At 39.0% G+C, this 12,450-nt stretch overlaps 1 protein-coding gene across 31 annotated transcripts in view; it reads right to left on the reverse strand.

Annotated features, from left to right (window-relative positions):
* The window catches only part of CACNA1D (calcium voltage-gated channel subunit alpha1 D), a 184,070-nt gene that overhangs the window by 56,050 nt on the left and 115,570 nt on the right, over nucleotides 1-12,450 (reverse strand). For 5 of the 31 annotated variants that reach the window (XM_083420288.1, XM_083420298.1, XM_083420294.1 and 2 more), the window contains 10 exons: nucleotides 11,575-11,634; nucleotides 9,536-9,642; nucleotides 8,346-8,433; nucleotides 7,152-7,259; nucleotides 6,908-6,960; nucleotides 6,665-6,811; nucleotides 6,023-6,224; nucleotides 5,488-5,646; nucleotides 5,096-5,206; nucleotides 455-538 (listed from right to left, as the gene is read on the reverse strand). In XM_083420288.1, coding sequence (XP_083276414.1) covers nucleotides 455-538; nucleotides 5,096-5,206; nucleotides 5,488-5,646; nucleotides 6,023-6,224; nucleotides 6,665-6,811; nucleotides 6,908-6,960; nucleotides 7,152-7,259; nucleotides 8,346-8,433; nucleotides 9,536-9,642; nucleotides 11,575-11,634 — 1,119 coding nt within the window. Of the gene's footprint in view, nucleotides 1-454; nucleotides 539-855; nucleotides 940-3,077; nucleotides 3,108-5,095; nucleotides 5,207-5,487; nucleotides 5,647-6,022; nucleotides 6,225-6,664; nucleotides 6,812-6,907; nucleotides 6,961-7,151; nucleotides 7,260-8,345; nucleotides 8,434-9,535; nucleotides 9,643-11,434; nucleotides 11,495-11,574; nucleotides 11,635-12,450 lie in introns of all 31 variants that reach the window. The other 26 variants (XM_083420289.1, XM_083420297.1, XM_083420292.1 and 23 more) reach the window with 10 other exon arrangements.

The raw sequence follows: 12,450 nt of genomic DNA on the forward strand, positions 1-12,450 counted from the left end.
AAAGCAATGGAGCTTCCCCAGTTGCTTACACTAATCAGGTCTAGGCAACTTATGAGTCATCAAATCAAGTTCAGCCCCTCAGCCATTTATTTTTAATCCCAGGCAGGGAACAAAGCAAGAAGTTCACTCAGCCCCAATCCAGCTACTATTTATAGTTGGTCAACTATGAGACATGGGAGAAGCAACAGGTTGTACAGGTCTGAATTTCCTTTAGACACCTTTGCAGTAGGATGGCCTTGAATTCATTCTGTCTTAGCTTTTGTGCATCTGTCAGCAGTCATCGCTGTGTTAATGACAGAACCACTGCTTCACACAGTACTAAAAAAATTCACTCCTCGGAAACAAAACAAAAAAGGGTGTTGGGATTCATGGATCGTTAATTCTATTTCTACTTTTCTATTCTATTCTGACGGACAGCAATTACTTTGTAGTGGGGTGAATGGTGGTTACTTACATTAACTTCTGTTATAGCAATATCAACGACGCTACCAACAACAATTAAGGCATCAAAAGTGTTCCATGCATCAGTGAAATAGTGCTGTTAGGACAAGCATTCAGTAGCACGAGAAAACAGAAACAGAAAAGAAAGAGAAGAAAAAGGACAGTGTTATAACACAGAAACACAATCTGAGCTTCCGCAATGCACCAGTACTGCATTTTTCACCTCAAGTCTGAGAAAATGGGAAGCCAACAGCAGCTAGTTCTTTTCCTAAATTGCCATAGCTGAACTATGAATGGCTTGCACTCAGTTTAGAAATATATCCAAATTCTGTGACTTGTCCAGATAATAGAAATAAGTAGGAAAACAGAAAAGAGAGAAGTGGGACTGAAGGGGTTTGGCTGGGGTATACTCACATCGGCTTCACTGAGAACGATGTCTACTATGCTGCCAATAACGACGAGGGAGTCAAACGAGTTCCAGGCATCACTAAAATAGCCCTGAACAGAGCAGGCAGGGTGCAAACGTTTGTGATTACACATGAAATGTCAAAATATTTGCATACTTCTGTTTAGTTTTTTCATAAACAGAAATTACTTCAAACAAAAATCCATGGTGTCATGAGAAAAACCAAACAATATTGTCTACTGAAGGAAAGGCTGATATGTGACATGATTTGATCCCCACATGCTGACAGGAATCTGAAGAGCAGTGAATCTGTGAGCAGTGTAAACAGGTTTGTACAGGACAGGGTGGAAATTGGATCCTGTTGGTGGGTCTGAATAGGCCCACAAGCCAGATGTTCCATACCCCTGCCCTCAGAGGAGTCCACTTTCCAATCCTTTTCCAAAGGGTAAAAGGTTGGAAACTATACAACAACTTAGGGTGGCTATTCTGTTCTCCTAAACTACTGGGGCTGGAGATAGGCAGATTAATCTATTCCCACTCTGTGACAATTTCACACGGGCTTATTCATAAATCCATTCCATCTGCCTTCTGCATTATTCTGTGATTATTTTTTTAATGAAATATTTAAATGCATTTACACTTCTAAATGTATTTTAGGCCAAAATGCACATTTTTAGGGGGGGGGGATGGTACATTTTTTGAACCAAGCAGTGGATTACAAAGTGCACAATCCCAGGGGCTCATTAGATTTTGATCCACACATTGGGTCCAGAGTGTGTATATCATGTCAGTTTGCACCGGAAATGACAGAAATCAAATTCCTATAGCATGCCTATTTGGGGGGAAAGCTGACCCTTGGGCAGCAGTAGGATCAGTCAGTTGCAAATTGCCTCCCCCAGGTTTCTTGTACAGGATGTCCTTCAATACTCTGATGCATCACCACTATTGTTTATGGGAAAAAAATCCCTGTAGGCATGAGCTGTGAAAAAGCTAAAATTACAGCACTCAGAAGATTCAGGGGAGAAGGGGCTGTAAATGTGTGCTTCTACAAGTTGAGAAAGCTAACATAGTACTGAAAATCAAAAGATCAGCAGAGTAGCATTGAACATAAGTGTGGGATAAATTAGGGTAGCCAACCCAAAATTGCACCACTCATATGCAGACGGTTTTGATAGCTGTATGATTAAGATTCCTTAAGAAGCGCTTGAAAATGAACCAAGTCAATTTGAAATGGAAAAAGATGGTGCTCAGAACAGAAACACTGTGACATAATGGTGAAAGGCAAGACAGACTACATAAAGCTAATGGGCAGCATTTAAGCCCCTTGCTCGTTTTAAGCTACTTGTGTGTGCTTATTGAAAAATATTTTTAAAACAGCTTTGAAACAGTTCTGCTCTGTACTATTAGTGTATCTTTTAATCTCAAATTTGGTTAGGAAAATAAAAACAAACAAACCAGCATAACTAGCACTTCCAGACTTTATTACATGGGTTATTCCAAACCACCAGATATTTCTGAAGACTCATTTGTTCAATGAAATCTCTAAAGGGTATGGAGTTTTATTATAAGGTTCTTTCCTGATAATCCCATGATTATCCCATGAAGAGAGGGCCTATGAAATACAGTCTTCGTTTTTCTTTGTAATTTCGAATTCTGTTCTTACAATATTAATATAAAAAAGAATTTCAAGCAATCTAAAGCATTGTGAGCCATGTTTCTATTAGAATCATAGCTTTGGAACTCATTGGTTTGGGTGCTATGTGACAACTTTCAAGTATTTGAAGATTAACCATGGACAGGAATCAGACACCCCTGAAGAAATGCTGATGGGCTGAAAACCTTCCCCTCAAGCAGAACATGAGCTACTGAGCAGGAGGCAATTAGAAGACCCTTCATCGTGGTGTGAGAGTCTTGGGAAGACTTTCTAGTTGGAAGGAAGGAGTCCAATGGAGATACTATGGGACCTGCCAGAATATTGGAACAACATGTCACATATCAATCTCTTAAGGCAAACCTTTCCTGTCAGCGTGTACAAATATTGTTCCCAGCATGTGCAAAGCCAAAGCAAGCAAACATAAATAAATAAATAAATAGATAACACTAAGTAAAAGAAATAAAGATGACTCTGGAAAAGGGAGAATGCAATATATGGACAAGTCACAGCAAGTATACTTGCATCACACATCTCACAGCTTTCATCACTGCAAAAACCCAATGTACATCTACTTACTAGGTATCTTTTCTTTTTTGGCACACAAATCTGATTTGAAATGGCAAAAGGAAACAATTCCATATCTAATTAGGCAACAGTTGTCTTTCATGAAATTATACATCTAACATTAGTTTCAGCTGGCATTAAAACACCTTTATTTGCAAATTTCTCATCACCAATTCAGAATGGTCAAGCAATGCACATGGTATGGATGTTCTGTAATTGGATCGCCTGATCAGGACCAGCCCAAGAGGTGAAGGACAAGATGGCACCCTCCCTCCCATTTCACATACGAAAGCCAACCAAACTGATAGTTTAATCTTACTTCAATGCTGTCAGCAGCAGAACATCCTCTACTGCACCTGAGGAAAGCAGGCTAGCTTAAGGAAAGCAGAACAGGTTTCATGGCTCTGCCCTTCAACAGGTCCTCACCCATCTTTGCCCCTTGCCTTTGATGCCTGAAATGACCACCTCTTCTAACAGTAGGACTAGCCTATGCTCCTGATGCTGTTTAATTTCTCCAAAACCAGGCATGGCCCCTTCAATTTAGTTTAGGGCTACAGTGAGGGGCACTGACCCTCTGCCTTGCACTACTGCCTTCACCTAAACTACCCCTTCCAAAGCTGGTATCAGCTGCAGAGGGGAAAACTTAACAGACTTAAGAGTTTAATCCACACAGTTCTCTTTTCACAGCTAAGAGCACCTTGGAGGAAAGGGGATACTGGCTACTAATTAATGTGGGGAGGAACCCCACCCTTATCCAAATTACCCCTTCCCCCAGATGCTTTTAATAAAATAAGAGGCTGTTCCAACAATGGAACTTCCACGAACATGTAGGCTGACTCTCTGCAGGGAGAAGAGTATCGATGCAGTACGCTATTGTTCTCCAAAAAAAGGAGGAAGATGCTTTTTATTTATTTTTTGACTTCCAAGAAAAAAGAGCATTTTAAGTCAGGGTGGGGAGGCCAAGGCTCAAAGGCCAGATGCAGCCTGTGGCTCCCATCCTTCCACCTGCCATGTAGGGTTATTTTCAGGAGCTTCACAGCTGGGGAAGGAAGGCTTAGCCTTCCCCATGCACTGTAACTTTCTACGGGATATGCCCTACACACTGCAAGTAGATGTGTGTGGTGGGAAATTCCTATAAGAACTAATAGAAGGTACAGTATTTTTAAGTCTAAATGTGTACAGGTGGGAGTGAGAGGCTGGAACTGTGCATGACAAAACAGGTGTGTGAGTGAGTGAGATGGATGGATGGGTGTGTGTTGTGTGCAAGTGTGGTTTCTGTATGTGGGCTGGCCACACCCACTTTGGTCTTGGCCACGCCCAGTTCTGGAATGTGGCCCTCAGGCTGCAAAAGCTCGCTGCAAGGCCACAGGCACAAGAAAATGGTTGAAATTAGATCGTACATAAGAAATCTGCATCAAAATTATAAAATTTACAAATTCTGAATTTTTAAATAAGTTTTGGTTTCAAATTCAGGTTTATATGAAGCGCTCACCATTGCTCAAACCTGCTTGTGTCTTTGAAAATGTTTACTAACAGCTGTCAAAATAACCAATTTGTAAATACTTGTGTGTTCAAGCAGCTTTAATTTTGACCATTTATGTGACAGTGGTTTGTGATATTATGCTACTGAAATGGTCAAGTGTGCTAGCTGATCCACAGTATTTATTTAACCTTAGTATTGTCTACAAAAGTTCATGAATAATTGTTGTGTTGCGTGTGTACAATTAAAGGTGGTGGGAGAATACTTTTCAGTTCTCGAAAGGAATGATTTAGACAGAGGGGATTTAACAACAAGATACTCCTGACCTCATCTATTACTCAGCAACCATTTAAAAAACATGTCTACATCTCATTTCCTGCAGTTGCATGCACAGCATTATCAGATGGAATAGTTCTGTGAAGATTTCTCTGATACTTTACCACGAAACCTTGTTTGCTATTTGTCTCTTTAATCAGAAAAAACATGTGGTTTTAAAATAACTGATCCAAAGGCATAACTAATCCTAACTAAACAATGCAAATTCTCTTACCTTGGGCTTAAATGCAATGAGTTTCAGAAACATTTCAACAGTAAACACTGCAGTAAAAACCATATTTAGAATATCCATTGCATCATTAAAAGGTTTAGACTGCCCATAGTGCTGCAAATGAAACAGATGAGAAGACTATTCAGAATATTTGTAGGCAGTAAATAAACAAAAAAACAAAAAAAAAAAACACCTTAGTTCTTTTCATAATCTTGAACCAATGAATGTTCTTGTGCCTTTAACACCTGCACAAGGCTTCATCCTTAAATTATACAAGCAATTAGAATTCTGAATTATAATTAAGTCTACTGCAAAGTGGCTTAGCATTAGTTTACATTACAGTTTCCATGTGTATTCTGTGCCTGTGAGTAATTGGCAGTTTGTTCAATTCCTACCTGCATAGCCAAGCATAGTGTGTTCAGCATGATGAGGACAAACATGATGTATTCAAAGACAGTAGAGTTCACCATATACCAGAATTTGTATTGGTATGGGTTTTTTGGAATGTATCTACGCAAAGGTCGAGCTTTCAAAGCATATTCCACACACTGACGCTATAAAAGGCAGAAATTTCAAACATAGCAGTGAGGGTCACAATTTAACTGGAAATAACATCAAAACAAGCTTCACATCAGAGAAGTAACCTAAGATACCTCCATTAGATGCAGGCTACCTCACATGTGGAGGGGTTTCCTATTTCTGAAACAATTTATTTATGAAAGAAAGACATGAATGTGTAGTATGGCCATGGTCAACTTTTCAGTTGCCTAAGTCTGCATGCTGCACTCTACCACTATCCAATGATTGTTCATGAGGAAATATACTCTTTAATAGAAATAAATAAAATGGAAGAGCATCCTCTTCTGAAATAACAGATACAAGACGTCGGTTTCCATGTTAATAACATTTTAAAAGTGTATTCTTTATTACCTGATTTTTGTCCAGTTCACAGTTCTTGTATTCTTGTTCTCCCTGTTCTTGAAATGTAACGATGACAAAACCAACAAATATGTTCATCATGAAGAAAGCAATAATGATGATGTAGATGATAAAGAAAATAGAGATCTCCACTCTGTAATTGTAGATTGGACCTATGTTCTCTCCATTTGAATCTATAGCTTTATACAGAAGCCTGCATATTTTTTATAAAGAAAAATAGAAAGAATGTGATTTAAAGTAAAGAAGACTGAAAGTGTTAATTCTAGTTGCAACTGGCAGGTGGGAACTATGAAACAAGACTATTGTATTTACACATTTTGCAAAAGTTTCACCTAATTTAAAGTAAAAATGCAGAGGTTTCAATTTATTTTTTTAAGCTTTATTTAAAAACTAAATTATCTATTTGGAAAATCATCAGGAAATTTCACTGATCTTCCTAAGTGGGGAAAAAACCTCCAGGATAAATAATAAAAAAGTTATTAAGACATGTCCTCACTTCTCATTACCTTCAGTGAGAGTCAAGGATCCTAGTCCTTCCAAAAGTATCATGCCGAAAGGAAGATGATGTCCAACACAAGCAGCTGCTCACTATTTTAAAATAGCTGCAAAGACCTTCATAAATGGTATACTTACGCAGGCCATCCTTCAAAAGTAGAAACCGTAAAAAGAGCCATCATAGCAGTAAGCACGTTGTCAAAGTTGAAATCACTGTTCTGCCATACTCTCTCTCTCACCATTGGGCTCTCCACATCTCCATCTTTATAAACAATAAATATTCCCCTATAGGAGGAAAAAGCAGATAGCTACTGTGGAAATGCAATGCTTTTTTTTAAAAAAACCACCAATTCAGGCAGATTAAGTGGAAAACGTTCGTACCGACATTCCACGGGGTTTTGTTTTGCTTCATCTGTGCACCGATAGAACTTTCCCTATGGATAAAACAGAACATGGAAGTAGAATCCATGGCACAGAACCATTAACTATTCTTATCTTTTTTTACATGCATCTCTACTGGAGTTCAATAAGGCTTGCAAAGAATAATTTACTAGTGCAGTTCTCTGGGCAGGACTCTGGAATTGCTAGGTTTGAGGCGGGGGCAGGGTTGGAATTCTCTTCTTACCTTAAAGAGCTGGACTCCAATACATGCAAACATGAACTGGAGCAGAGTTGTAACAATCATGATATTACCGATAGTTCGGATAGCGACAAAGACACACTGAACAACATGCTGTGGGGAAGTCAAGAAAATAAAGGGTCAGTGCAATTTTCGCTGGGTGTTTTCATCATCATGCTCAATGAACTTGCATTTCATTAATTATTTTTTACAATGCATGTCATAGAATCATAGCATTATGGAGTTGGAAGGGACCTCAAGGGTCATCTAGTCCAGCCCCCTGCAATGCATGAATCTTTTGCCCAACACGGGGCCCGAACCCATGACCCTGAGATTAAGCATCTCATGCTTTACCGACTGAGCTCAGAACTAAGGGCCACTTGCTCCTAGATAAATGTGTATACGATTGCAGCCTAGCAAATTAAGAGATCTCATTGGCATTCCAAACAATGCTCTTTCAATTTCATCCTCAGAATTTGTATGCAATAAGGAGCAGCATATTAAAGGGTGATCTTTGTAGTGTTGCTATCCCTACTAGGCAATCTGAAACAGCTTCACTAGAAGCTAGCAGTGTGATCCTAGAAATGCCAACACAAAAGCAAGCCCTATTGAGTTTAGTGGGACTGACTCCCATGAAAATGTATAGGTTTGCAGTCACAAACCTTTACAACTAGAGCAGATGGAAAAGGTTTTCTGTTCCCTAAGCTGTCTCAGTGTAAATATTTCTGTTGCTCTGGGGCAAGGAAGAAGGTGGGCAAGGAATTTGATAGGACCAGATCCAGGGGAAACGTGGAATAACAAGCAGCATACCACTCAGAGGAAAATGAGAAGCAGAAACCCTCTGTAATGCATGATGGCTACAAAGGAGACCCCATTAGGGCTTGGGGGAAGGCATACTATTTAACAACAAAGGAGAGGGTCTTTTCAGCAGTGGTACCCAGTTTATGGAATAGCTATCTTAAAGATGCCTGCCTTGCACTTACATGGCAATCAGTACACATTTTGGTGTATGTAAATGAATAAAATGTTGCTGAATGTTGCTGGAAAACAGTTTTATTCTAGGAAGCATAAACACTGGCTCCAAAGCCCCCATGACTTATTCATGTTTCTAACATGAATTAATGTTTCTAATGGTAAATGCTAACTAATGCTTATAATGTTATTTGTTTGTAGTTCAGAAAAGAAAATTCAGGTAACAACCTTAAGTCCTTTTGCTCTGTTTATAGCCCTTAAGGGTCTTAAGACTCTTAAAACTCTCAGAATCTTCACAACTGAAATGGCGCTTGATCTAGATGAAAAGTAAAAACAAATAAAGCATTAACTTGCCATCCCTTAATTTCATTCCTCAGCTCTGACAAAATTAGGTCATACTCATGCACAACAGCTCACCACTTTTGAAATAATTTTATTTACTTATAGGAGTAAGTATTAGTGTACGAGTTATTCCCATTTTTCCTTCCCCTCCTTTTCTCCTTTGCTAAATCAATAAACCAACAGGGTGCTCAAGGGGGTTCTCACAAAGTGCTTTCAGCAACTTGTGAGTAATCTATCTATCCTAGACAGGGCTGAGTATACTCCACATTTATAAAACAATGGTTTCAAAATAAGTAGCTGCAGAAACAGTTATAGACCAGGCTCTAGTCAGGTTTGTCTCCAGCATAGTGATTGTGAACCATCATAGAATCAAGCATGAATGACACCCCATTTGCAACCTGCAACCTTCTAACTAGCGCTGTGGGGGATCTTTCCTTGTTTTCTTCTCCTGTTCTACAGAGATATTTTTTAAAAGAAAAGAAGTCAGACAGATTCAAAATCTGCACCCTCTATTGGAAGAACTTTCATGACAGTCATAAGGACGAATCACTTAATGAAACCTGAAGCTTGCAATAGGTAAAGGGCCTGTTCCCAACATTTTGTCACTACTTGAGATTAAGAAACAGAACTCAGGATGGGGGTATACAGATGCAGGGTCAAGAAAATGCAAATAGAGCCAGGATTGGTTCACAATGGGAAGATAACAGATTTAGCCTTCAGTTCCATTACGTCCCACAGCACACCTTTTTAACTTATTCTTGCATAAATGACCGGCTGTACAGGGACCCTGTACTATTCAGGACATTCCTTTGCTAGCTTTTTTCTAGTTATTAAACTACACACTGGAAAAGCGAACATTCCTTTGTTTCCTTTCCTCAAAGTATAGCTATAAGATTAATAATTTGTTCATGGTCTATTGTTTTAAGCTTGTTCAGTCCAGGAACTATGGCAATTGTCTGCTTGTTGGTAGGCCAGTTATTAAATACAAAAATGAGTGCTACTTGTGTACCACATCGCAGATACACATAACAAGGAACAGCAGCAGTAGCCCATAATATATTTATTGCAATACTTACTGAATGCCAAACGACACAAGAGACACACCCACTACCAACAAGTCCAGCAAATTAAAGTAATTTCGGCAGAAAGATCCTTTATGAAGGAATGCTCCAAACACTGTCAGCTGAAAACAGAAAGGTCATAGTTAATTATTTTGTTTCACCTCTGCTTGATTCACAAGGCTGTTTACAAGATGCTTGCACTGAATGAATCTTGCTTAGTGGAGAGACTGGAATACTACAAAAAAGACCAAAATTAAAGAATATGATTGATGCAACACTAATGCACATTTTGTCTTTGGCTATCCACAATACAACACTGATAAATAAAATACTGTGGACTGAAAAATGCAGGCGCACACACAAAATGTAAGCCACCAGAAACTACGTTCATGAATCAGTAGCAGATGTTTCCTTTTGGTTACATAATCCTGAACAGCTAGGTTCTGGGTTTTTGATGTGTTCTAATTTTAGGGCACAATTCACTTCAAATGGCTATAGCACAATGTAGCATCCACTAGAACAGGCTGACCCCAGGCCTAGGGGGGAAATGAGCAGGCTGGGGGTCATAGCACAGTTCAGGTGAGGAGGGGGTCTGTGTGTGATGTGTGTGCGTGTGTGCGTGCGAGAGTCGCATGCACCATTGGTGTATGGTCCCTGGGCAAGGCTGAATGAGACCCTTGGGCCAATAAGAGGTTAGCAATCCCTGCATTGGAATGAGGAACAGCTGCGTTATAATATAAACAATCTTCTTTACACCATATATCCCTTTATTTCAGTCCCCCTAATATCATGCTACATAGTTTTCCACTTTCCTGGCAAAACATGCCAACAGAAGGGCTAAGAGACATGCCCTTTTCAAAATAGCATGCTCTGAAATGCTACACTGGTAGAAATATGAAACACATTCAGCACATTTTAAAAACTGAAACTAAAAACCTTATCCCTTATCAAACTGAGCATATCTTGTAAACAGCCCAAATTAGTTTCATTATCAAGTGTTAATCAAAATGCACTGTAAAAAGAACACACAATAATATGAATAAAGCAGGAAATAGATTTGTTATGTTTGATCCTCAGCTGGAAATGCAAAGTTTATGTACTGATTCTTATAATACCACTGGGTCCTGTGTCATATCCAGGAATACTCAATAAGTAACTTGAGATGGAAGTGGCTACAACAGATGATCCCAATCTCGAAGGCATCAAAATGCATGCTCACATTTTCTATATGTTCCTCCTTATTCTGCAATGGTGGAGCAGCTTGACTTCAGCATCAATTGTGCACCAATGTAATCTGTACATCAGAATTCTGAGCGCCCCTGGTGGATGTCCTTGATAATCAGTACACAGACTATACATTGAAATACCAGTTCTGAACTCATGCATGGGCAATACATTTAAGTAAGCATGTTCATGCCTCTTCGTGTATTTAAATGTATACCCAAGATAAAGCATCCTAGTAGGTTTTAGAAAGGGTAGAGTATCTTGCAAGTCCCTTTGCAAGAAAATAGTGGTCTACTATTTTAACTCTGTGAATATATAGTTCAGAAAGAGAAATGAGTAATTACATGCTCCTCCTTTAAAAGATTTAAGATCTTTCTCTTTGAAATGCCAGAAAAGGGAGGAGGAAAGCTCATGCGTAGTGAAATAGTTTTCCTTCTTCTGACAAACCGGAAGTAGAAAAAAAGGATAAAATGAGCTGTCAGATTGATGTGATGATAAAAAAGTAGCTTCTACATGCACCCAAAGGTAAAATAGAATAAAAACCATGAAGAAAAATATCCTTTGGTTTCAAAAAAAGGTTTAGATTTGGTTGTTGAGTGAAAAGGCGGAGAACACTTCAAGTGCCTTTTCGTGGCAGGTGACACACAGAAAAAAATCCTTTTTAAGTAAACTTCTTTGTAAACCTGTTACCTTCAAAATGATCTCAAATGTAAACATACTAGTGAAGACATAATCTGCATACCCTAGGATCTGGAAGGTAAACAAAAAGTTACAAACATTATTGCTAAAGCTGTGTCTGAGTTAACAAGGATCAATTAACAGTTAATTACCTTTAACAGGATTTCAACAGTAAAGATGGCTGTGAAAGCATAGTCAAAGTAACCAAGTATCTGCAAAGCATAACATGTGCCACAGTAAGAAATTCATCTACAAATACTACCAGAATTTACAACTTTGATCACATACAGAGAAATGTCTACTTTAGGAACATGTGTAAATTTAGAGAAATAAATAGATGTACAATGACCAAACAACATTTATTTGTTTCACTGAAAATTGCCTCACAGTTGTCCTAATTTACTTCTAAAGTTACCACTTCATCTTTCAATGTCCCCCCGAAGTACAGGTGGCACCTGGCAATTTAAACAAATTGTTTTCCTTACAGCAATTACTGTATTGGACCCAGACTTTTGCCCTTGACGGTTGGGAAGGCTCCTTCCATTCATGGAAGGCTTTTGGTCCATCTGATGATCCCACTGGGAAAATGGTGAGGGATTCTGCATATCCCCCTCCCCCTACAGACCCCAGCAGCATCTCCTACACTGTTCCAGTGGATTTCCTAACGCTCCTCCACCCACCCCTGGACAGGCATGAGATAAAATGCTGGTGGGATGCAGGTGAAGTGGGAAACGGCAGAAGTCACCTCCCTGGTGCAGGATCATACACCAAGTAAAATTCTGCCTGAGTGATGCTCTCAGAGCCTGGGAGTGACATTTGGATTCAACCCATTATGTTTTAGTCATCACAGTGTTCTTGTAAGAAATGCAAACAAATTATTAACAGGTGCAACTTCTTCTCAGAACATAATATAATCATAGTAATGAAACAATCTCTGCATTGTTTAGGTTTTGGTTCTTATCGTATAGAGAGTACTGAATATTCAAATATTCTGAATGAGAATACATTACTAAGCCAGCTTGATGTTG

The sequence above is a fragment of the Podarcis tiliguerta genome, assembly GCF_965153285.1.
Source record: "Podarcis tiliguerta genome assembly, chromosome: 2".
NCBI classification, from domain to species: Eukaryota; Metazoa; Chordata; class Lepidosauria; order Squamata; family Lacertidae; genus Podarcis; species Podarcis tiliguerta.